At 42.0% G+C, this 24831-nt stretch overlaps 1 protein-coding gene across 2 annotated transcripts in view; it reads left to right on the top strand.

The window, feature by feature from the left end:
- The window catches only part of ROR2 (receptor tyrosine kinase like orphan receptor 2), a 154396-nt gene that overhangs the window by 113719 nt on the left and 15846 nt on the right, over positions 1-24831 (top strand). For both annotated transcript variants that reach the window (XM_056325466.1, XM_056325467.1), the window contains exons 3-4: positions 1264-1551; positions 2624-2654. In XM_056325466.1, coding sequence (XP_056181441.1) covers positions 1264-1551; positions 2624-2654 — 319 coding nt within the window. The remainder of the gene's footprint in view (positions 1-1263; positions 1552-2623; positions 2655-24831) is intronic.

The following is a 24831-nucleotide window of genomic DNA, read 5'->3' on the forward strand; positions in this document are numbered from 1 at the left end:
TTAGATTCCTGCACAGTAATATGCTATTTCCTCATTAAACAACTGTAAAATAATCTAGCTGATAGGGAATGGCACATGTAGACATCCATCAGTTATTTGATATTTGGATCTAGATGACATAAAAATGTAACGTAATATGAAGTATTCCTGATGCTCTATGTCTCAATGGTATAAATTCATCAAAACAAACATATGAGTATGACAGCTAGATATTTTTCTTACTTGTTTTGACAATTGCATTATTATTTCAATGGAATTACATGCTTCCAAGCTTTCAATGTGTGATGTATGTCAGTTGCAAGACTCCTAACACCAAATTAAATTTAAAACAATAAGACTGAAGATTTGATTGTCAATTTTTTACAATAGTCTTCCATAAATTATTTTTTTAATCTTTTTATCACTTGAGATCACCAATACAGCATACATGCTTCTTGACAAGCCCTTTGCTTTTAACAAACCACAAATTAGTGCTTTTAGATTCCATTTATAAAACTAAACCCATGAAACCGGATTACTTGATGTCCATACAGACCTTTCTTCGTCCAATTTAGCACTACTTTAAGATTTGACATGAAAAATGGCAGTCTATAATCAATTTAAAAGTGCCCTCTGTATCACAGGTTACTTCTACAGTTGAGGCATACTTTCTTTAAATTGAATGTGAGACTTGCCATCTTTGAAGTTTGATTGTAAGGAAAACCTATCTGAATCAGGTTCATCTTAAGATTTCTTGTCAGTTGAGTATCTGGCAAGTCAAATTAATACCTAAAAGTAACTTTTCCAGTTTTAGTTATTTTTAAAGACAAATATATGACCATGTAAGAAGATTAAGTGGTAAAATTATAATGATATTCTAATATGGCTGCAACTGGGATTACTTTCTTATGGAATAGGGGTGTATTTTTTTGTTACAGAACTAACTGTTTCGCAAGAGACATAGAAATGGAGCAGAAAAAATCATTATTGCTTTCAGAATAGGTGTCCACAAAGGGAGTTAGGATTGTAATGGTATTAATTCATGCTTGACCTTCTAAACTGCATATCTACTTGCAGACAAACATGAAGCCAATCATGAAAGACAAATCAGACTGTAATGTTATGGTGTCCCTAGGACAGAGAATTGCACATTTTTTTTTTTAGTATATGCTTGAAAGAAAACTGAAACCATTTACAAGACCCTCTCTCAAAAATGTGCATTTGAGCAGCCTTTTATCACAAGCAAAGTGAAGTCTGATCTTTTCTGACCTTTTACCCTCTTAGGTTACTTTCTGACCTTTTTGGAACCAGTAAACAATATCACTGTAGTCCAGGGGCAAACAGCAATCCTGCACTGCAAGGTAGCAGGAAATCCATCTCCAAATGTGAGATGGCTAAAAAATGATGCTCCAGTGGTTCAGGAACCAAGACGGATCATCATCAGAAAAACAGATTATGGTTCACGTCTGAGAATCCAGGATCTGGATACCACGGACACAGGATACTACCAGTGCGTGGCCTCAAATGGGATGAAGACAATAACTGCAACAGGAGTGTTGTTCGTAAGGCTTGGTGAGTTCCTGGTTTTTATAATTACTCAGACTGCTTTATAGACTAGGTATTAGTTTTCACAGTAGCATAATGAGAAATGAATTTGATGTTTTAAGAAGAATTCTCAACACAAAAGGAAATAAATAAAGCCATTGCCTGGGGCCTCTCCCCCAGTGCAGAACTTCTCGGTTGAACTCAATACTCATTTACTGGTAATAAAAGAAAGTAAATACAGATGGAAAGGTCTGTAAATACGTAGTGAAGAAAAAATTTTAAAGAAGTGCCAGTATAAAGTACGAAAAGGTAACATTTCATTGCCTGGAGTTTTCACTGTACTGCTCAACTCAGTCCGTAAAGAAACCTAAAGGAAACAATGAGAAGCAGTTTTCTACGTGATATTCATAGTGCTGGCCCCATCCTTGTGAAATATCACATCTGTACTGTTAAGTGAAGCTTGGCCTCAAATTCTGTCCTTTGACAGATGAAGGTACACCGCACCTTTCAAGAAGCACTTATATTGCATTTTGGAGACTTAATCGTCCAGCCTGGAAGGCAAGCTTTTATTTAGTTTGCTTCTGAAGCAATGGTGAAGAAAATTGTAGAGACATTTTCCTAAAATTTCTTCTGATTTTATAATGAAAATAGCTAACTCCACAGTTTAGTTTGTAAGTGATTCATTAAGTGCTGGGTATTGGACCTTGTCCCTGCTGTGACAAAGGTTGAGAGCATGCCTGTGTCATACCATAAACTGATAGTAAGGCTCTCAGGTGGGGCTTATTAAGAGGTAATTGATGTGTGAAGATAACACATTGTCTTTTTAACAGCCTGTGTTTTTATGGTGGGACATATTTAATAACAAAAGTTAAGTCCACTCAAGTTGCTGCCTGACCAGGCGGAAGATTCATGTGATTTTTATTTGTGGCTTTGAAAATAGCAATATATGATTATGTGCAGGAATGCAGAGGGTTTTGTTTGAATCTTGAGACAAACCTTCCTTAAAGAGTTGGTTTCTTTTAGATTGCTCTTGACTTTTCTTATGCTGTTGTCCTTGAGCCAAACTTGCCAGTAATGTTTGTTTGGTTTATGTTTACAGGTCCAACAAACAGCCCGAATCACAATCTTCAGTAAGTACTTTTTGGAAAATTACTTAATGCACTCTGACCAACTTTGTTCTGTAAGAATTTAGTTCATAAGCTCAGTGAACACTGCCTGAAACCACAGTGTGCTTGCTAAAAAATATCTAATTTGATTGAAAACTCACAGACTGGATGAAGCTTTTTGCAGATGGGGATAACACTCTGTTACAGTGGCTTTTGGTTTGATCAAATTTTCTTGAGCAACTTCTGCTTTCTTATTTTGTATTTTAGACAAGCAAAATACCACAAAGGCATGATGTTTTAACAGTACCTGTTTACAGGGCAAGTAGGGGGTGGAAGAGTGGTTAAAAATGAACGGACAAAATGCTTAGGTTGCTGTGGTTATAAATTGACCCATGTTATATTATTATAGCTTGAAAGGTCAGATAAAACAGGACTAGAATCCTGTCTTTGAGTAGCTAGGTAAAACCTGTTTGTTAATGTCATTTGGACTTCAGTAGTAATTTGGTGATTTTTGTTAGCTGCCTGGGCTTACTTGCTGATCCAGTCATAATGATGAAAATAGATTAACTCTTTTTCACCATCATTGCTTCATGTGTTGGTTTTAATTGAAATGTTGCATATTGTATAATTTCTTGAAGTAGGTTCTGCTGTTGATCAAATAATGGAGTGAGGAGTACAGTCTGAGGCCATAAAATTAGTGTTGGTGATGGACTACTTGAAACAAAGAGTAAACGCAGATTTGTAAAGATGTGGATGCTTTTCAGAAGTACACTATTAATCAGTGTTTGTGATCTCTGAACTCCCAATGGCTTAAGTGGAAACACTTTAAACAACTGCAGTGGGCTGACCACTAATCCATCCATCTTGCATATACTCACTTAGTCATCTTCCATATATAAGAATAATACCACGTGGTACACATTCTTGCATTTTATAGGCACAGAAAACGTACATTAACTTAAAGGTTTCACCAGTATAGGGATTTAACAAGTTGTCATATTTTCCTTAAAATTTATTGCTATTGAAGATTAGCTGTCCATGCCAGTACAAAAAAAGTAATCATTTTTGTAACCACTGAAAACACTTGAGAAAACTGTTACGTACCTGTTCTACAAAGCAAAATAGTGAGATACCAGGAAGTTGTCTGAACTTTTATGATATCAGAAGGCAGAGACTGGTACACGAGACAGCAAACTGAATTATGTATAGTGAAGCACTGAACTGTTCAAGGAACACTTCTCAAATGCAACTGAAGAGTAGCAGTTTCCAAGCATAAGACGAAAATCTAGGACCCAAGCTGTAGGTTGATTCCCCTTTTGTTATTGAGCAAACAATTAATCTTATTTATTTTGGTTTGCCTAGGTTTTCCCAAACCCTTCTCCTGTGCTAGAGTGATAACTTACTAATATTTTACAAATATCAACATAAATCAAAAAAACAATTCCAGTTGATAAAGTGAAAAACCCAATTACTATGTGACACATATTTCTGAATTACACCACACCCACCCCCAAGTGGAAGTGAATTAAGCTTCCTGAGCTGTCTTTCATTTTGGTTTTGCCTAGGTTTTGAATGCTTGACTACTCAAACTTTGCTGGTTTTGAACTGTAAGTTAGAATAAAGCAAAGAATATGAAAAAAAACCACCCCACCCAAACCCTCTCATTTGAATCATGACACCTCTAAATCAGTCTTGTACCAATGGTGTCAGTGGTAGACCTGGAAACAGTAGTATGCCGTTACAGTTTTGGCCCTGCCATTAAAAGGTGAAGAATACGTTGCTTGTAGATTTTGGTGGTGATTATTTTATATTCACTAGATTGAAGAAAAAGCTGAAACTTGAGAAAAACAAGGTCAGGTCAAAGGTCTAGTGAGAAATCATGAGGAACTAACCATATGAGGACCAGGAGCTTTCAGGGATTACAGATCTTTGCCTCATTGCGTGCCTATTCCTGTTTCAGTTTTCTCTTTCCTACTTTACTAGGTTTTGCCTACTTTTTCAATGTTCCTGTCCTTCCTTTTGATACTGTCCTTTTTTTTTTCTTTTCTTATGCTTCACATTTGCTCCCATGTTCCTCTGCTCCATGCAGATCTAGTCCTTCAAATAAAATGCCATCATTTGCAGTATTACATTTTTCTTTTCAGAAACCGATTAAGTTTTTGGTGTTTTTTTTTTTTACTGAATGTTTTATATAAAATCATGCATATCGCTTTGTAAGCCAGAAAAAAGGAAACGGCAAAAAGGTGAAAGAAATACCTAACTGCTTGGAAGGAGCCCACACAGAACAAAAGGCTCTTTCTGTTTGCTGGCTGCACAGCACAATCTTGTGTTGAGCCACCTGAGAGCCATTTCTCCTGGCATTAACGCTTCCAAAAAGACACGCTTCAGTGGAAGCGCTGAAATCTAAAACCATTGTAACTTGGTCTAAAACTATACCTAATGAATTATTAAGGGATGAAAAGCATTACCTGTGTTGATACCATCTAACAAGGTATTTTTATGAAGTCCGTGTGTTCTGCTGTAGATTTCTAGAAATTATCTACAATTAAAGATTGCCAGAGATCAGATGTGCATTATGCACTCAGACTTGCCAGCACAAAAAAGGGCCCTGACCTTCAGGCACTGAAGTTGAGAGATTTCCATAAAAAATCTAAAAGTAAAAGTTTCCAACCAAATGCATAGTCTTAAACTGGTGTGGACTGTTGAGAAGGTGGAGAGGTCTTTATTTGCTGTGAAAGTTTGTATCTGTGAAAATTTCTAGGGATTTTTCTGTAGAAAAGAAAAAGTAAAATCTATCAAAATTATTTAGCAAAAGTATTAAAATTGTTGAAAGCATTAATAGCTAGTACAAACTAATCTACAAAGGAAATAAAATCAAAACACAGTCAGAAAACTAGTTTCTGACCAGACTGCTGTCAAAGGACTGCACAACTAGAGGACTGTTTCGCTAGAGCACAAGCTAGCAGGTTGAATCCTTTCTCTCACTGTGTAATGTAGTTGTATCATTAACATTATTAGCTTTTGCCTTTCTGAAGAGAGACATCTTGCCTGTTCAGGAAGGTACGAGTGTGTGGAAATAAAATAAATGGGTAACAAATACTGGAAAATGGTTTTTTTTAGCGTGGTTTAAGCAATGGATGTTAATCCTTGGTGTCAAAGAGTAGGAGGGTGGAAACACTTGCCTTCCCTTCTAGATGTGTTGCTCTTACAAGACAATTTTATTCTAAGAGACAATATGTTCTCTAATGTCTTCTCTTGAATGTTCAGATTCAATTTTACCTATTGGGCAAATTTCTGTTTTGAAGCTGTTTAGATTTCTCTATTTTGTGACTCTCAAGAGTGTGACTATAGTGGTGCCACCTCGGAAGGAACTTGGGATGGAAGATATCTGACCGTTTGTTGGATCTAAGGGCTTCTGGAAAATCTGATGAGGCTTTAGCAGAAGTGAGGAAGGTACAACAAAGTACAGGCAGAAAGAAGTAGCTATAAACTCATTCCTTGCCAAGTGTAGGTGAACAGACCTGGCTCTGTTGCCAGTGCTGCACTTTTCCCCACATGACCTTTCTGCAATCTGCTCAGGATGCCGGGAGGTGAACACCTCATTCCAGAGCCCTGTGCAGGGGGACTGGGCTTTCTAAGAAACTTTGAGAAGTCCCTGTTTCATCAAACTGACTAACATCAGTTCTGAGTTTACAGCCACTGATGCCTGTATGCTGGATCCTTAGGAGGAGAAATAGGTGGGAAGAAACACCATCATCAAGCAGAAATCGTCATTACTCTGGGGAGGAATTTTGAGATGTTAATAATTCAGAATAAATTTGCATGTTCTCATGCCTTATTTTCTTCAGGTTGTTTGGGACAACAGTAAAAATTTTAAGATTCAGTCCATTGAAGGCAAGTGATGAAACAATTGTAGTTGAGAAAAAAACCCAGCTCTTTCAAACAATGTAAAAAAAAAAATGTCTTTAAAAACTAGTAACACATCTGAATTAAAACTCTGGTGAGGAACCGTGAGGCTGGGGTGTGCAATTTATTCTCTGTGGTCTGCATATCCCATACTTTTTATCACATAGATGAAGTGCATCTCTTCTGTGACCCCAAAGGGAGCCCCCTGGATGATGTGACAGGCACTCATACAGTTTTATGGTGGGGGAAGTATGTTTTAATCATGTGAAAAATTGCTTAATTATAAGAAGGGAAAGGGAATATGAGGCCCTGGGAAAGAGGGTGCAAAGGAGTAGGTCATCAGAGCACTTCACCCTGAGGCCACCTCCCTGCCCGTGGCGGGGGTCTTCCAGGTAAAAGACAGTAGCTGTGTGGGCAAACAATTTTGTAAACTGGATCTGTCTGGCAAATGAAAGGCACTCAACATCATGTTAAAAAGTAAGAATACTTTCCTTATCATCAAACAGCAGCAGCACTTGTCTCTTCCTCCTTTCCTTGGGTTGCATTGCAAATACTCTTTAGTCTCAGTGTGGTTCAGCCACTGACAACAACATTTTAAATCTTGCAGTTTACACAAAATTATCTTAAAATTCACATAAACAGATGTTTTTATAACCAATACAAGGTTGTCTCAACTTAGAAGTTACAGTGTTTGTTCAGGCCCCTGAGGACCAGGTGTTTGATGATGGGCCTCCTCCAGAATGATATGCATGCTTTTTGTTTCATCAAAATATACACTTGGCTGAGATGACCATATTTGAAGCGCATATATATTTTTCTAAGACATTTGTGGTAACATGCTGAAGTTACAGAGTAAGCACATATTTTGTGTACTGGTTTCCTGTTTTAATCAAGAACGAAGAAGAAAGATTTTGTGATAAAAACACTGGACTATAATTTTAGAGGTCTGGATTTAATTTCCAGCTGTGCTCCTGTCTCCATGTGTGATTGCCACAACTTGTTTAACCTTTGTCTCTTCATGTTTTCTACAGCAAATGGAGATGGTCAATCTTCGGAATTTTTGTCTTCCTCTGTTATGGGATCAGATTATTTCAAAATGTTTAGGATATGTTCTCTTCCCATAAAGCATGGGATAGTTATTCCTGTTTTACAAATGAGGATCTGAGGCGCAGGTTATCTCGGGCTGGTCTGCATTAAACAGCATGCATTTGCCTTGGCAGATTTCCTGGCTCCATGACAGTCCAATTTGGGGATCTGGCTGGAACATGCTGCAATTCCCTCCTAGCCCCTGTGTGTCAGTTTCCATTTTTCTTTCAAGGTTCGGGGAGAAGCTGTATTCCACCCTGGTGTGAAGTTGGGGCTCCTTTCAGGAAATTTTGATCCACAACCTTAATGGGCTTCTGGGTCTGTTGGTTCAAATGGCCTTTGACAATTGCTCAGGCCTAGACAGGAAATTTGTAGAGGAAGGAAGGAACTGAAACCAAGGCTGCACTAAGCCATTTTACATACTCTTTTCTCTCTTATCTGTTTTAGAGTGTAATTTTTTGGTAGAGTGATTGTTTTTACTCTAGCTATCGGGGATACAACCTAGTACAGTTCATAAGTATACTGTGTCACAAAAAATAGATAACTGAAAATTATACCCTGGTCTGGCTGGAGCTGTAGAATACAGTCAAAAGAAGCTGACCCTCTGAATTTTTTATCCTAATTTTATTTTTTTGTTTCAAAAAATACATTTTTTTTCTCATGCAAAACCCAGAATATACATAATTCAAGGTAGAGTTATGAGAGCAGTGGAAGTACTGGTTTGGGTTGCTTTCTAGCGCACTAGTTCCCAGCTTCTTTCCACACTGTGCTATTTCTTCAGCTTTAGTCTTCCACTTAAATCTTTCCTAATCACCAGTAATTAGATGATGAAATATTTAATACAGTTTATATTATTTACTGATAGAAGCAGAAATTTGGTGTGCTTATACAATTGACTAATTTTAAAAGCCAAATGTGTATTTAAACTAATATGCCTAACAGCTTGAACTAGACACAAGTGTCCATATTCCTGCAACTTGTCATCTGGGGAAACTGTTGTAGATGGAAGGGAAGAACAAAGGAAAGAAGCTTGTAGGCAGTAGAAAAAAAGGAAAAAAAATTGTTGTGCTCACCAATCCATACTGTTCAGAAACCCCCCAAAACCAAAGGGAAGCCAAGCATATGTAAAGGTGATTAAGTATCGATCTCCAGGAAAGCTTTACCTTCTTTGTGCTACTGTATAAATCAAATGCCCTTGAAACGTACAGTGTAATGCAGCTACATTGCACTGCTTTACTGAGAGAGCCTGGTTGCAAAGCCAAGAAAGTGGCCCTATGGGATTTGCCTGCTGTTGGGCAAGATTACCAAATACCTTAGGAAGAAGAAGCTATTAGTGACACTTCTGTCTACTCATACGATTAGAGCTAACTTAGGGTTAAACGTGAGAAAGCACCTTCCCACTTGTGATTAGCAGTACTGTTAAGATACTTTCAAATTAATTGGATCAAGCAGGGCAATAAATGTAATGCTTACCACTTTGCATTTATGTGGGGCTACATATATATTATATGGGGGCTACAGCATCCAGTACACCAAAACACAGAAACACTTTATTTCCTAAGAGCTCCATTTTCTAAAATTTAGAAATTTAGCTTGTTAGTGGATATTAAAGGAAGCTGATGGCTTCTGCAAGGAAGAAATTACCCACAGCCTGTGCACTGGGAGAGCCTGCTTCTTACTCTGCAGAGCAGTGGTTAGGTTTTTGATAGCCAGCAGGCTATCATATCAGGCAAGCTGCAAGGTGCAACTCTTAAGATGTGCAATGTACAGCGAAGAGCCAAATACAGCTCTGACTTTGTAAATATGTGACCCCAACATGCCCTCTTCCAGAAGGTTCCAGATCAGCAGCAGGTGTTTAGGTTTGGGCTGCTCAGAGAAACGATTTGTATTAAACTGCCAAAGAAGTTGCAAACTAAATAAGACATTTGTTAATCTGTTTAAGGATATACGTAAATTGATATTCAAAGTAGTAATGGCCTTGGGCTTTTGGCAAGTATCTGGTGCAGCTGTTGGACATCTCTGATATAACCAGCAATCTTGAGTTTGTTTAGATTTTACTTCCTGCCTCTCTACTTCCCCTTCACTCCTTCGTTCAGGCTTTCAAAGTGTTTATTGCACGTTCTACAAAAGGACAGTTACATGGTCCCTGAGACTTCCTTTCAGCATTTGATGCCACATTGAGTTTAATTACAGTTCCTTAGGATGCTGAATAGTTTCTAAGTGCATACAAGGAAAGGGTGAACATTGTAGTCAGGCATAAAGATAAAGGAACACTATCCTAATGAGAAGTAGGTAATTTAACAAAATGAGATAAAGTTGTAGTACCGCACCATAAATAATACTTTCAATTTTTATGGCTTTATGGTTAATTTTCCCCTACTTTTGTGTTATTTTGTTAATCATTTCCATTTGAAAGAGCAAAACAAACGAGTCATGCAACTGATTTAGTGTACTTGAAAGAAGGTGAAACATGGTAAAACCTGATTAAATTTGAATATTTCCATCCAAAACTAAAAACATTAAGAGTAATAGAAGGCATTGTCTTTTTTAAAAAATGGAATGAAAGAATGAAAATGCAGTAAGGAAATCTGCTCTTTTAAATTGGTGCTGCTCTCTGTCTAAAATCTGGAGTATCTGAAGTAATACTACTCTAAAAATAAAGTTGCAAAAAGCATGTCTCATCAGCAGTCTCTCTGATGCTCCTCAAAAAGGTCAATTATAAGTGTCCCATTTCTCATTTTGTTCAATCTGATAATAACACAGAAGAGGCAAGGATTACTTTGGGTGGGACAAAACAATATTTGATGTCACAGGAAATTTTCTTCATACATATGTATGCACCCGCATATGAATAATTTGCATCCCCCACACCCAGCAAGTTTTTCTAACAGTTCAGATTGCAGGCCAGAAAGGTTGTTTACCCCTGCTTCACCATACTTTCCTTCAGGCTTGGAAATCAGTTTGTTTAGTTCTGTGGGTCACTGTCAGCCAGCTGACCTGCATATAGGAATCCCGTTACTTTCATCTGACTCAGTTTGGCAAAATTGCCTTGCAAACACTTCATTTATTCACCTGTCTAATGCCAATAAAGTAGTTTCAAGAATGCAAAACAATGAATAGAGTAGTAAAGGAATAGAATAGAATACAATACAATACAATAAAAGAATATAATAGAACAGAATAGAATACAATACTTGGCGTGGACCTACAACCATCCTCTAGTCGAACTGCCTGATTGCTCCAGGGCTGACCAAAAGTTAGAGCCCATTATGAGGGGCATTGTGCAAATGACTCTGCTTAAGGCTCTGAGAGGCACGGCGCATCGAGCACCTCTCTTGGGCGCCTGTCGCAGCGTCTGACCACCCTCGCAGTAAAGGAAGGTTTCTTCTGCCACGGCTTTGGACCGTTCCACATGTCCTGTTGCTGGAGACCAGCGAGAAGAGATCAGCACCGCCCTCTCCACTTCCCCTCCTCAGGAAGCTGTGGAGAGCAATGTGGTCGCCCCTCAGCCCCCTTTTCGCCAGACTGGATGAACCCAGTGTCCTCAGCCGCTTGGCATCCATCTGCTGAGCGTCTGCCAAAGAGGGGTCCTTTGCGAGCAGAGGAGAAGCAGCTCCAGCACCAAGACTTGATCTGGCCGAGCGGGAAGAAAGCCTGTGCTGGAAGGCAGCAGCATGGTCACCTCTCCAGGGCTGCTCTCCAGTGGGACAGCTCGCCACATGTGCCGGTGCCTGACGTTGTCCCTCCCCAGGTGCAGGACTTGGCGCTTCCCCATGCTGAGGTTCCTGGGGCTCCTGTCCCGGCAGGTACAAGCCCGGGCTGACGCAGAAGGCAGCACCAAGTGGAGACTCCGTGCAGGAGGAGGGATCTGGGCACCGCCGTGGCCAGGCTGCAGCCAGCAGTGCGGGCTGGTAGGGGAGCAGAGCCGCGGGACGTGGGGGCAGCGTCTGCGGTGAGGAGGACGACGGGCCTGGGGTGGTGAGCGATGATGGGGCACAGGGTGGCCCTGGAGAGCCCCCGGCTGGAAACATCTGCCCCGGCACCAGCTGCAGAGATGGAGGCCTGGAGGTGGGCAGCACTTGCCTTTGGGGGGAGGAGTGAAATAGTAGCTGGCACACATAGGAGGACCCCTCAGCTTTAGCTAGCATCCCACCCCTCCCAGGAAAAAAGCAATAAAGGGCAAGGACAGCAACACCACCTGCACTATTAGTAACACCAGGAGATTTTCTGGAGTTTCCATGCTTTTATTTTATTTAGATAGTTGGATTTGGGGTGCTGGGAGCTCTTGTGGGTTGGTGGATGCTCCAGCTGATGGCATGGTCCTGCTTTGGCCATCCCTCCAGAGTCACCGATGCTGTGCTGCCCTCTTGTTGGCTGGCGAGGCCTTGGAGCTGCCAGCCCTCCTCTTTGGGGGTCGCCGTGGCCCCCCAGGGGAGTGTTCACTGCCCCGGCCAGAGGTGGACGTCCTGGGCACAGCCTCCCCTGGCTCCTCCTGGGGCTCTTCTTGCCCTGCGAGGGTGGTGACAGGGGCAGCAGGGGGGCTCCCACCAACAGCAGCAGATGAGGTGCCAGGGAGCTCATCTAAGCTGGGTCTCCCAGGGCTGCTGGAGGGGGCTGGGCCAGGGGCAGGAGCCCCCCCTCGGGAGGCAGCAGGCTGGGGGACACCTGCGGGGCTGCCCTCCTGCCCCCCAGTAGGACTGGCGTCCTGCCAGCCCAGTGGTCTGCGGGCCTCCCCCCTGTGCCGCCGCGCAGTGACACGTGCACGCTGTTGCATGAACATCGCTGGGCGGTTTTGCAGGGAGCCCCCAGGCAGCCAGCCCGTGGCCCCGTCCTCCACCGCAGCCCTCTCCTGCACCCTGCTGCCAAAGGTCTCCTCCAGCTCCTGACGGACCCAGGACTGCAGGATCTGGAAGAGCCCTGGCTGCTGCCGGAAAGAATTCAACCAGATTGGGGGTTGGAGGCTGCCCACAGGACGCCTGAGCACCCCTTCTGCAGCCCACCACTGGGGTGCCCCAGGGTGATGGAGGTCGCGGGTGGGTGGGTGTCTGGGAGCTCCTCCTGCCTGGCAGACGATGACAGATGGTGTGATGGCATGCTCCTTGTAGTCATCGTCCGCCCGCACCGAGTGCGCGATGGAGAGGACCCTCCTCTTGCAGAGGGGGCACTCGGGCTTGCTCTGAGCCCACCGCAGGATGCACGGGTAGCAGAAGCGGTGGAGGCATGTCATCACGAAGCTGGGTTCCTCGCAGCTGTCCAGGCAGATGGGACAGCGCTCCTCCAGCTCCGCGGCCATGCTCTCCACGTGCTGCGGTGGGCTGGGGGGAGCCGGGGATGGTGAGCAGCTCCCTCTCACTGGCGCTGCAGCAGCGGGTGTCACGCTAGAAAGGGAAGAGAGGCCACGGTCACTGGCTGGCCCGGGGAGGGGTGGAAGACATGCCCAGGCCCCCCCAGAAGGAAAGCCTCCCCGCTCCCCAGGGCGAGGTGTCCCCTGCCAGCTCACCTCTGCTGCTGCGAGCGCCCCTCCTGGGTGCCCCGGCTGCCTGAAGCTGGCAGGGCCGGGGGAAACCCTCCGATGGCTCTGGGTCGGGCACCGAGAGCTGCACGGAACAGCTCCCTGAGCACGACACCAGCACCAAGGCCTCGCTCTGCCCTCCCAACCTCGCAGATTGCTCAGCTGGAGTCTGGGCAAGAACCAGCTGGGTGACACTCGGCACCTGCTTATAAGCTGCCAGGGATGCCAGGTCACAATCCATCGCTCGGGGACATCTCATTCCATCGCCAGGTGACATCAGAACCCGTTGCTCAGGGCGGTGGCAGCAGGCCATCCTCGCCCCCAGCACTCGCATCGCTGCAGCCCCAGCACACGTGCCTGCGGCACTCAGTCCCCCATCTCCCGTCTTGTGCTCGGCGTCGGTGTTTCACACCAGTCACCGAGGCCATGGCTGTGTCTTCCCAGGGCCCCGTCCGGTCACTCTGGCCATGGCAGATGTCTGCAGGCTCATATGGCAAGAGGGTTCTCTCAGTAACACCTTGTGCATCCCTCGGAGGCTGCAGGACAAAGCCCCACCGGCTGTCCCCATACGCCAGCACCGCTGGCCAGCCCTCTGGGCTCCCCCGGTTCCTCCCGCAGGTGGATCAAAGGCAGCAAAGGCCGCGCTTGGCTGGCTGCGGCCATAGGGCTCTTCTGCCATCTTTCTGCCCTAGCCAGAAGGTGCAAGGGTGAGCCCCGCTGCTCAGCACCCACCAGGCCTCATCTGGGCGCTGCGTCCCCTTTGGGGTCCCCGAGACAGGCAGGCAAACCGGAGGGGCTCCAGGGAGCCAAGGAGGGTCTGTGGCGCTGGGGCTGGCTCAGCATGGAGCAGGGAAGGCGCCGGGGCACCTCACAGCACAGCCCTGTGCCCATGGGGAAGGCATCAAGGGGATGGGACAGGCTCTTCCCAGCACTGCCTGGAGGGAGGGTGAGAGGCAGTGGTGTCTCCTGAGACTAGGGAGCTTCAGGCTGGAGCTAAGGAAGAAACCCCAAAATGCTTCTGAGGATCATGAAGCACTGGAGGGGGCTGCCTGGAGAGGCTGTGGGATCCCTGAGCCTGGACATCTTTAAGACCCGGGTGGCCTCAACCCAGAGCACAGCTGTCACAAGCCTGGGAAGGGATGCTCGCTCAAGTCTTGAAAGAGAAAGCATTGCCAGTGGGAAATACAGCGAAGGTTTCCAAAGGCGCAACAGGGTAGGGTAGGGTAGGATGGAATAGAACAGAATAGAATAGTTACAGCTGGCAGGGACCTACAACAATAATCTATTGCAATTTCCTTATCATTCCAGGACTGACCAAAAGTTAAAGCCCATATGAAGGTCAGTGTCCAAATGCCTCTTTTTAAGGCCCTGACAGGCCCAGGGCATTGACTACCTCTCTAGGGAGCCTAGAGGTATTTGACCACCCTTTTTGCAAAGAAATGATTCCTAATAGTCTGAATCTCCTCTGATGCACCATTGAACCATTCGCATGACTTCTATCGCTGGATTCCAGAGAGAAGTCAGCACCTCCCTCTCCACTTCCCCTCCTCAGGAATCTGTGGAGAGTGATGAGGTCACCCTTCAGCCCCTTTCTCTCCAACCTAGAGAAATCTGGAGTCCTCGGCCGCTCCTCACAGGACATGCCTTCCAGCCCTTCCACCAGCTTTGTTGACTTCTTCTGGATGCATCCAAATTCCTTAACTTCCCTTTTTAAATTGTGGCACTCAGAACTGCACACTTGAGGTGATAGTGAACCAGTGCTGAATACAGCGGGACAATCACCTCTTTTGACCACATAGTTGTACTGTATTTTTGATGCTCCCCAGGATGCAGTTTGCCCTCTTGGCTGCCAGGGCACACTGCTAACGCATGTTGAGCTTAGTGTCAGCCAGCACTCCCAAACCCCTTTCTGCAGGACTACTTTCCAGCCACTCCCACTTCTACTCCTGTCTGGCGTTCCTGTGTCCCAGGTTCAGAAGCCATCATTCGTTTATTTTAGATTTCACACCGCTGAGGATTGCCCAATACTTCAAGTCTACCTCCCTCTGCAAGGCCTTTTCTGCCTCGGGAGAGTCAGCAGCACCTCTCATTTTAGGATCATCAGCAAGTTTACTGGGCATTCAACCCGTGTCTCCAGATCACTGGTAAAAATATTGAACAGGACCGGCCCTAGAAGTGAACCCTGAGGAACAGTGCTGGTGACTAGCCCCCAGCCAGATGTAGCCCCATTCCGTATAGCCCCTTCAGTCCTGCTGTTCAGCCTGTTCTTTACCCAGTGCAAAATATACCTCCCTAAGGAATAGATGCAATATTACGTCTTTTCTCCAAAATAAGAAAGAGTCTGTCTCAGCAGCAAGCAGTGTAAGAAAATAGCGTTTCACACAGGAACAGATCTTCTATGCTTTCAACAGAAGGAGTGCAGACTGTCTTCTTACTATCTTCTGTAATGGATTATAGTTTATTTCATAAAATTGTAGAATCATTTAAGTGGGAAAAGACCCTTAAGATCGTTGAGTCCAACCATAAAATATTATGTATTACATAAAAATATATTCTTAAGATCTTCTAAACTACCCAGGAATCTGAAACTTCCAACAAAGGCATGCTTGTAGATATGTTCTGTTAACAAAGCTAAAACCAGCTGCCTTTTGAGTCTGAGCTGCTGTGGTGACACTCCTTATTTATTGTTGGTGCCTAAGGCAGCGTGTTGATACTGTGTTTGGTAATTAACATGAAAGAGACAACCTTAGTGAGTAACGAAGTGGGTAAAAAAGTTTAGCTGGTTTGTTTTTTGGTTCTTTTTTTTTTCTTTTCCTCCCAAAATTAGGTTGAGGATAAGGGAGAAAAGCAAGAATGTGTTACAAAATCAATAGTTCCAAGACTCAAGCACTCCAGCAAAAATGTGCAATGGGTGATTTAAAAGTACAGCTTTAAATTCTATGGCATTCCTACTGACAGATATATCAGTACATACAGGATCTTAGTTTTCAGGCATTAAGAACTAAATGCTGAAAGGATGAACCTGGAGAAGCATTTGATTTCCTGATTGAGTTTTGATTAATGAAGAGTTTATTAATGTTAACCCTGATTAGATTAATTTACAGAGCTGTGGTGCTGGTAGAATTGCTAGTCATAAGCCTGTCAAGCTAATAATGTTTGCACAGCATCATCTGAGTGGCATCTGAAAATAAATTATAGCTCTTACTTTGGAATGTGAACTATACTGCTCTGCCTGAGATACAATCCACTGTTGTATTATGGGAAGACTTAAATGAAAAAATATGACATTCAGGCATTAATTGGTTATACACCGGGAAAAAAAAAATAGGAGAGTAGTCTTTGGAAATAAGGTCTGATAAACATTCAGTAAGTGCTTTTAAGTCCAAAGGAAGAAAAATAAGGGTAAATTATCATTTGCAGATTACATGAGAGCTGGATGTATACCCAGGCATCTCAGCAGTTTTGGGTCATTCAGGGTGCTATGCCCCCAGCTCCATCAAAGTGTAGCTGCAGAGCCAAAGGTTATTCATTTCTACCCTCTTTAGTGGCTGAAGTAGAAGACTGTCTGTTTACTTTTAATTCCTGAGAACTGCAGAGGCTTTGATTGAAACTGACATAGAATTTCCTGTGCAGAAAAAGCTAATTTTCCTATTTTTGGAAAAAAAAAAACCAAAACCAACAAAACCAAACCAAAAAACAACCAATCCTATTATGTGGAATTATGATGACACACCAGAATTATTTAATGAGTTCTGGATTCCTTAGCCATATGATGTAAACCTCAGTTTCTGGGGCCAGCTGAATAGTGGATGGTACTAATAATAGGCTGCTGTCTTCAGTACAGACCAGATGGAAGAGGACACACATACTTACCTATTGCCAGAAAAAATGCTGAGACACAAAAACCGTTATGTTTTGCTCCTGATTTTGAAGGACCATGTGGTCTTCTGGTGGTAGTCCCCTTTATACATTGCTGACGTGCCTCTTCCACTTCCGTAGCCCCTGTTCTTCTAGGCCCTCAGCAAACTCCTCATACCATTGCCTCAGTTAACCTTAGGCACTAGCCCTAGCGAGGATGCCAAGCAGTTTTATTTTCACACACATATCTGTAAAGCTTGCTATAGATGGGGTATTTGGGTAATGTGTATCAGCTACCCTCTTGTAGGCTGGGCTGAGCACATGGAGGTGGAAATGACAAAGGCTGAACAAATTTGGGTAGTTATTCATGGCAACAGCAAAAGGTACGTTCTAGCAAGTCTCAGGTGTCTGCTCAATAGCAAGGTAACATCACAAATGGCTGCTCCTTTTCTTGGTAGTGGGTTTGTTTTGGGTTTTGTTCTTTTTTCTAAAGAGAAAAATGGTAATTTTCTCTGGCCTTATTTTATGAAACACCTTAAACATTTCTTTTGAAGTTAAAAAAGAAAAAAGAAAAAAAATGGCTTTAGATTGGAAAATATCAGCTCAAATAAATTCTACAAAGTTAAGAGCAGCTATGAAAACAACCTCTAACATTGGGAAGTATTCACAAGCTAGAACTTTCTGCAACATTGCCTACAATAAGTGGTTCACATTGTACCCATAAAAAGCAACAGAGAAACTAACAAATATTTCATATTGTTGCTTAGATTTTTTTGTAAGGAAGTAATTTCATTGATATTTTCTGATAAATGTGATATGCTGATTTTTCCCTAAGACTGGAAAAATTATTGTGAAACTGACATCAGTATTATATCATTACAAATAGTTGATGTTTCTGTAATTTTAATAAAAATGTTTTGTGAAAGACTTTGAAGGTGAAGAATTGCATGTACATGTAATTATGTAACCACTTTATAGCTGATGCTAAGATAATTTCTGGCTGGTTTACAAACCTCTCTGCTATCAGATGTGTAATATCTGTGTTAGCTGAAACTGAAAAGCCACCTTTGTTACGTTTAAAAAAAAAGAAAAAAAATTATATCAGTACAGTTATTTTCATTTTTTCTTTTGCTCAGATACTTTCATAAGTGATCACATATTTAATGGCATGGTCAGTTAAAACATTTTAAATTCTGAAATCTTTTTTAATTAATAATGGCTTTTAACTATTATTTTTTACAAAAATGTCTTAACCTTTTAACTTCTACTAAAAAGCTAGGAAGCACTTTGCAGAAAAAGTGTATTTCTCATCATTCAAGAAAAAAACCCAAAATGGAAAGTTTGAGGCACTTTCATGGGTTTACTTTTATAGTTTTAAATTGTTCCTTTGTCTCCCTTATAACCTCCTCTTCTCTTTGAATTTATATAACTGGCTATTTTTGACCATGATTTCTTAGTTGTCTTTTCTCTGAAGACTTTCTACCTCCTACCTGTCTTGCTGGCATACATGTAAAATCCCATCAGTAGATTTTAATGAACTGAACAGTAACATGAAATTTCCATTTAAGAATAAAATCTTCCTGTGTAGGTAAATCACAATGCATGAATATATACCTGAAAACTTCAAGGATTACACCTCCCCCACCCCCCAAGGGATTTACTATATCATGCTTATCCCCGGTGGCTTGAGGAGTGGATTGAGGGTTGCACTAGCCGAGGTCAGAGCAACCCAGCAGGCGGTGGGCTGCCCTTCTCTCACCCGCTTCCAGGGGTGAGAAGAGACTCCTGTCCTCAAACCAGTCCCCTTGGTGAGGCCCGGTAGCACTCCCTCCCTCCTCCCTCCGGTGGCATCGCATCGAAACTGCCTTCGCTCCTCCTCGACGGCTTTCCCCATCCCCCCAGCAGCTGAGGTGGCCTCAGCGCTGCGCTCACAGCTGCATCCCTCCTTCGGTGTCGCACAGCAGCCCCGGGTGCAGCCCTCCGCCCCCGTGCTGGACCCGAGGCACCCGCATCCCCATTGCTGGAGCTCCCTCTGTGCCGCCTGGAACGGCCCCTACCAGTTTTGTCGCTGCCTGGATGCAGCAGTCATTACAATGGCTTTTTCAGCTGGTAGATTCTTCCAAGACGTTTTTGGAGCTGACCTGTGTGTACTTACTCAGGGTGGCATGGCAGGAGGAGGAAGGATAAAAGTGATGAAGAATTTTGCATTTCTCTGGCAGTGGGAGGAATAAGGAGCCACTTGTTAGAGGCTCTTCAAACGGTTTGTTGGCCCTGCTGTTTTTCCTTGGAGATGTCAGGAGGAGATAATTCATTAGACAGTCATACACGGAGAGGGATACCTTGCCTTAAAAAAAGGAGTGGGGAGGGAGACTCAAAATGATTTCTTCAGTAAGCAAGAAGCTGGAACACTGCATGGCCAAGTCTGTGTTCCCGTATATTGTAATTATTTTTCCAAAGGTTTTTTTTGCCCCAATTCTTCAGTAACCCCGGTTGCAACAGAGATGTTTGTGTTAAAACCATCACCTGCAGCCTTCCTTGGACTCCCGGATGACTCGTCTGAGTTCAAGATTTCATCCCAACATACTGACACCTATGTAAGCAGAGGGAGAATTTTAAAAAAAAATGTCATTTGAGTAAATTGAAAGAGTTTGCAGGTACAAGTAATATTAGCTCATCTGTGTAAAGGTACATGTGGTAATCAGAGGACTATGGCTGGTTGTACCTCTAGAATATTTCCTTGCAGAAGTTCAGGGTGCAGGCATCTTTGTTTAGATTTGTTTCTCTGACCATTTCACCCAGGTGACTGTAGTGAGAGCCATCCTGCGGCCCATGTCTATATTTCTGTATGTGATTACTGTGCTTGGGAACAGCAACAATTTTTGGTAGGCTGAAACCTTTTCTAAATATGTAAAGCAATAATAAATACATGAATGCCTGTGATACCATCAAACCACAGCAGCATGTAATATTATCTACTGAACGTCCTGTCACAGTTTTATATATTCGGTTCTTTCCTAGGTCTTTGGTGGTGAGGGCTGTGTGTTCTTGTTACTGGAGTGATGGACGATGGTTCTGTGAAAGAAAGGAAGGCAATGCCATTTTCCATTGATTTTATCTACTTGAATAATTGAACATGGTATCTCTTAGAACGGACACAGTTCAGCTAGGAATGTTGACACCCTCTTAAGGCAATGCCTAGTGAGGAGAACAATATGGTTCATGATTCAATGAAGGTGTGTGCCTGTTGATGCCCTCCCCCCTTCTTGCATTTAAATACCGTTTTAATACCTAGCATTTAAATACCTCCTTTCATGGTAACATCAGAATATGTGTTTAAAACATTATTTGGACTGTGGTTTAGAGACAGACTTGGAGGCCTGAGTTTTGTGTTTAAAGATACTTCCATAATCCTTTGTGGCAATAATTGCAATAAGCTAAAAATAAGGTTGTTTAGAAGTTGCAGTTTGATAAGCAACTTACTTTTCTCTAGTTTGTCACAAACACTAAGGCCATTCGCAGCTGCTGTGTTTTTACCAATGATATTTCAATTAATTGCTCTATTACCCGGCTTAACATGGTATCTCAGATCCTATGATTAATATTAACAAATTAATCATGTAGTAGAATCAGAAGAGTAAAGGTTAACTGTTATTTTTTACTGATCTTAGACATTGAATCTGAAGCTTCAGGTCACAATATACTTTTTTAGGAACTAGCAGATAAATATTCAAATCAAATGCAGCACAGTTGCTCTGTTCGGGAAGTGTGACTAAGTGCTTTTCTAGGGATTCTGTTATGTACTACTTCTTAGATAAAAAGCACAAAAATAAATTCTGTTTGTTAATATTTGTCCAGGTTGTATGCTAGGCGTAAGGGAATCTTGCTTTTGGGGTCTGTTGTTACACTCAATGAGCATCTGGTAGCAAAAGTCATGGGCCATATCCCTGGTGAGTATAAATTGTCACAGGTCCATTGACTTCAACTGAGCTATGACTATTTATACAAATTCCCCTCCCTGTTAGTTTTCAACTTTTTAACACTACGGTCCCCTTCTTTTCTGATGCTATTTATTACATTCCTTTAGCATATGGGGAAAGTTTACATCCCTCTGGTGTTTCAGTAAAGTCTCCCTTTAAGGTGTTAACTACTTTGATGGGTATTTTCTGATATCCCAGGAGCACTGATCTTTAGACACGGGTGAAGATGTGCAAACAATGATTTTATGTGCCGGAAAGGTGGGTTATTAGCAGACAGTCCTTTGGTCAAAGAATGAAACTGTTTCTTCAGAGCATGGATACAGGTAGGGCAGGAAGCCTGTGCCCTTCTCCCATGTCGTTGAGGCAGGGTGACTCCATCCAGGCAGGGGCTTGATGCAGGCAGCAAAGTTGTCCCTGTCATCCCTTCTGCTTCTTGGCTTTAGCTGGCTGGACACAGATGTGCAGGTGTGGGTTTTTTGGTATTTTATGGTTTGTGATTTTTTGGTTTGGTTGTGGTGTTTTGTTTTGAGTTTTATTTGGTTTTGTTTCTTTTTCTCCCCACCCCCCCCCACCCCCTTTTTTTTTTTTTTCTTTTAAGGTTTTCCTGTACACATGGGTTTTGGAAACTCCACTACAACCTCCAACCCCTTTGTGCCTGTTACTGGATTTCTGCCCTGTATGCACAGAAGTTATGGGTAACGTCAGGAGCTCTGGCATTAGCCCATCCCTTCTCAATGGATGAATATGAATCGTTCATACAATAGCAGTTTCGAAAAATCTCATTCTTTTCCTCCATCAAATATTTATAACCCAGTCTGTTGCCTTGAATATCAGCAGTAAAATTTCCATTGATCTGTGCACAACAGGAGGCCTATGAGAAGGAGCAATTTTATAGCCTATTGTAACTATTATTTTAAAAGGCAACACTCTTGACGAATTTTAATTCATGGAAAACAAGAAATCTAATGTTTTACTTTATATTTTCCATGAAAGGTAAATATACAAGCCTGACTGGAAAGTACCAAGTATTTTTTTTATAGTAACATTAATATAAATTCACTATCTTTTTGACAGGAGGCAAATTTTATAGATGTGATATTGCATATGACAAGGGTAGTATGTTTCTCTTAGATCTTCACTGTGACCTCTTTCAGTGGGAGGGCCTGAATATTTGGAGACGTGAACCCGTTTTAGGCATTGAAAAGTGATCCCCTTGTGAGTTGAGTTCCGTCCCTGGCACTATGATATATGTCAAGAGTAAGGGTAACAAATTACAAGGGCTGTAGTGTCAGATTATAAAAGGTCCTGATTTTGAGATACAGTATAAACAAACTGTGAACAGATATGTATATTAAAACCAGAAAATCCCGTGTCTTTACCAGCCCTTTATACTGCCCTTCTCACAAGTCAGAGTGATTTGCCTCTCTTTGATTAACATGAACGTTTTATTCCTTTAATTCTTTGTATTGCAGGTCATTTAACTTGTGTACTTTATGGAGTAGGCACACATCGGGCTAAGTATACTCATAGTTGGAAATACGATGCCTGTCCTTTTCCTTCTGATCTTATTCTCAATTATAGTTGTCCTCTTTACAGAGCTTCTGCCATCACTTTTCAAGCTGTAGGTATCAACAACTCCGAGACTTTCCCACAAGATGAATGACTGTATACCCAATACTGTATTTTTCTACCCATAGCAAATAGGATGACATAAATAATTTCTCCTTTCCTTTGTCCGTCACTGTCTAACCATGGTCTTCTGTGCATTTGTCCTTGCATTGCTACTCCACTTGCAATGGAATATGAGGCGGGTCCTATTATTGTCTTCTAGTATTTAACAGTTTTTAATCAAAAGCTGTTTAATCCCTGGACAATATGAAAGAGGTTCAAAATTTCAGGTTGCTTATTTGCCTTGGGAAAATTATAGGAAATTTTAACTGCACTTAATTTGCTTGTGGGAAACTGCTGTAACAGTTTCTACTATCCTTTAAAAAACTAACCTTTGGAGTATCCTGTTAATATTCCATGAATTGCCTTAGTTCTGTTTACTTCGGTAAAGTGTAAGCTGAGAATGCATCTCTCCAAATAACTTCTAAATTTATTATCTGAATATCTTAAAATAAATTGTTCTCAAATTATGTTTTTAAAGAATGTTTTTGTCCATTTTATTACAAGAGTAGGTTGGTAGGGTATTATTAAGTTAATAGGGTTTTTTTTACATATTAAATTTAAAAAGTTTTCTTTGTGAATTTTCTGGAGGATTTCTGAGTTTCTTTTTATGGCTGATGCACAGTGTTGTGTCTTTTCTGTTTTCAGAAAAATACATTCAGCTTACAAGTTTCTGTTTTCTTTGTAACTTAAGTTTGTGGGATGCAATCAGAAAAGAAGATATCTTACTGGCAAATTAATATCTAGTACCTCTCAACTCTGCTTTCAGAATTCCCTCTGTGAACCCTTGCTGAAGCTTGTTACACCTTCATGTGTTTTTTCAGTTTTTCAGCAAAACCACCAGGTCTGCACTCACTGTGTGTTCAGGGCCACCAAATACATACTGAAAGCTCTTATTAGACTTACGTGTTTCACAAGGTGATATTAATACTGAACAGTTTTCATGGTTGCCTTTTATTTACAGGGACTTTTTTGCTTCATGTGCCCTCTGGACTGTTCAGCTGCGACAGTTACATACAATAGATTGTATTACACATATATCACGTAGTGCATTGTGCCCACATGTACACTTTCAGCATTTCAGGTTTTCTGTTAAGAAAGGCCTCTTTGCTACCTAGGTATTTTCTTTTGTAGTCTTTTGTTAAGTGTTCTTTTTGTGTCACAGGTGAAATTAAAGTAATGCTTAGTGCAAGGGTAGGGGTGGTGATGTTCAGTATATTTTTGCAGCACGTGCAGTACACCTGGAAATCTCTCCATCTACTTCCAGAGCAGATATCTACTTTATGGAAGTCTTGCATTACCTCTAGCTAGCGGGATTCCTGTTCATGCATGCTGGGTTTTATTCCTGTTCAGAGGCACCTGATTCTTCCAGTGCTTCCTCTATAGACCCAGATATCCCTGGAAGTTATGATTTCTGTCAGTGGGAGGAGATTGAACCAGCACTATACCACTGAACTTGGTTAACTGTCCACTTCATACAGACTTTTAATGCCCACCAACCTGAAGGCAGATTGTGTTTAATCAGGCAGTGCAGTGCACGTGTGATAAGGAATGTATAAATGTCTTAGTGCTTGGTTCTTCAAGATGTTTCCAGGTGTGGTAAGACTGATCAATCTTAGAGACAACCCATGTTGTACATAAAAGTAGTATCAGTGTTTTGGCTTTGCTTGTGCCTGCCTGAAATGAAAGGTTCTCCTGCTTTAGGTTTATACTAGAAAGGCTAGTTCTTAACTTTGTTGTTCTAGCAGAAGATCACCTTGTGAGTCAGAAAAACTAATAGCATTTATCCTAATAAATGGCAGTGGGGCTTTAGGAATACAGACTCTGTTTAATCAGATTCTTTATGATTTTATTTTTAAATTCAAACTCTGGTGAAACACCTGACAAGTAGTTAGGAGGAGAGTTCTCTCTGTAGGAGAATGTATCCTACTTCTACCGAGTGCTGAGAGAATTCATGTTCCAGGTGCAGTGTCTTTGAGACTGCCCTCCAGCAAAAGTGAAAAAAGGTCAACACTTAGGATGTTCCTGACTCTGATTTTTTGTTTGGGTTTTTTTTGTTTGGGTTTTTTTTGGTTTTGTTTTTTTTTTTTGGGGGGGGGGGGGGAAGTTATTTTAAAATGGAAGAAAATCAGTAATGAGAAAAGGTAATGCCATCCTGAAACATTCAGGAAGAAACAATAACAAAGGTAAAAAG

The sequence above is a fragment of the Falco biarmicus genome, chromosome Z (assembly GCF_023638135.1).
Source record: "Falco biarmicus isolate bFalBia1 chromosome Z, bFalBia1.pri, whole genome shotgun sequence".
NCBI lineage: Eukaryota > Metazoa > Chordata > Aves > Falconiformes > Falconidae > Falco > Falco biarmicus.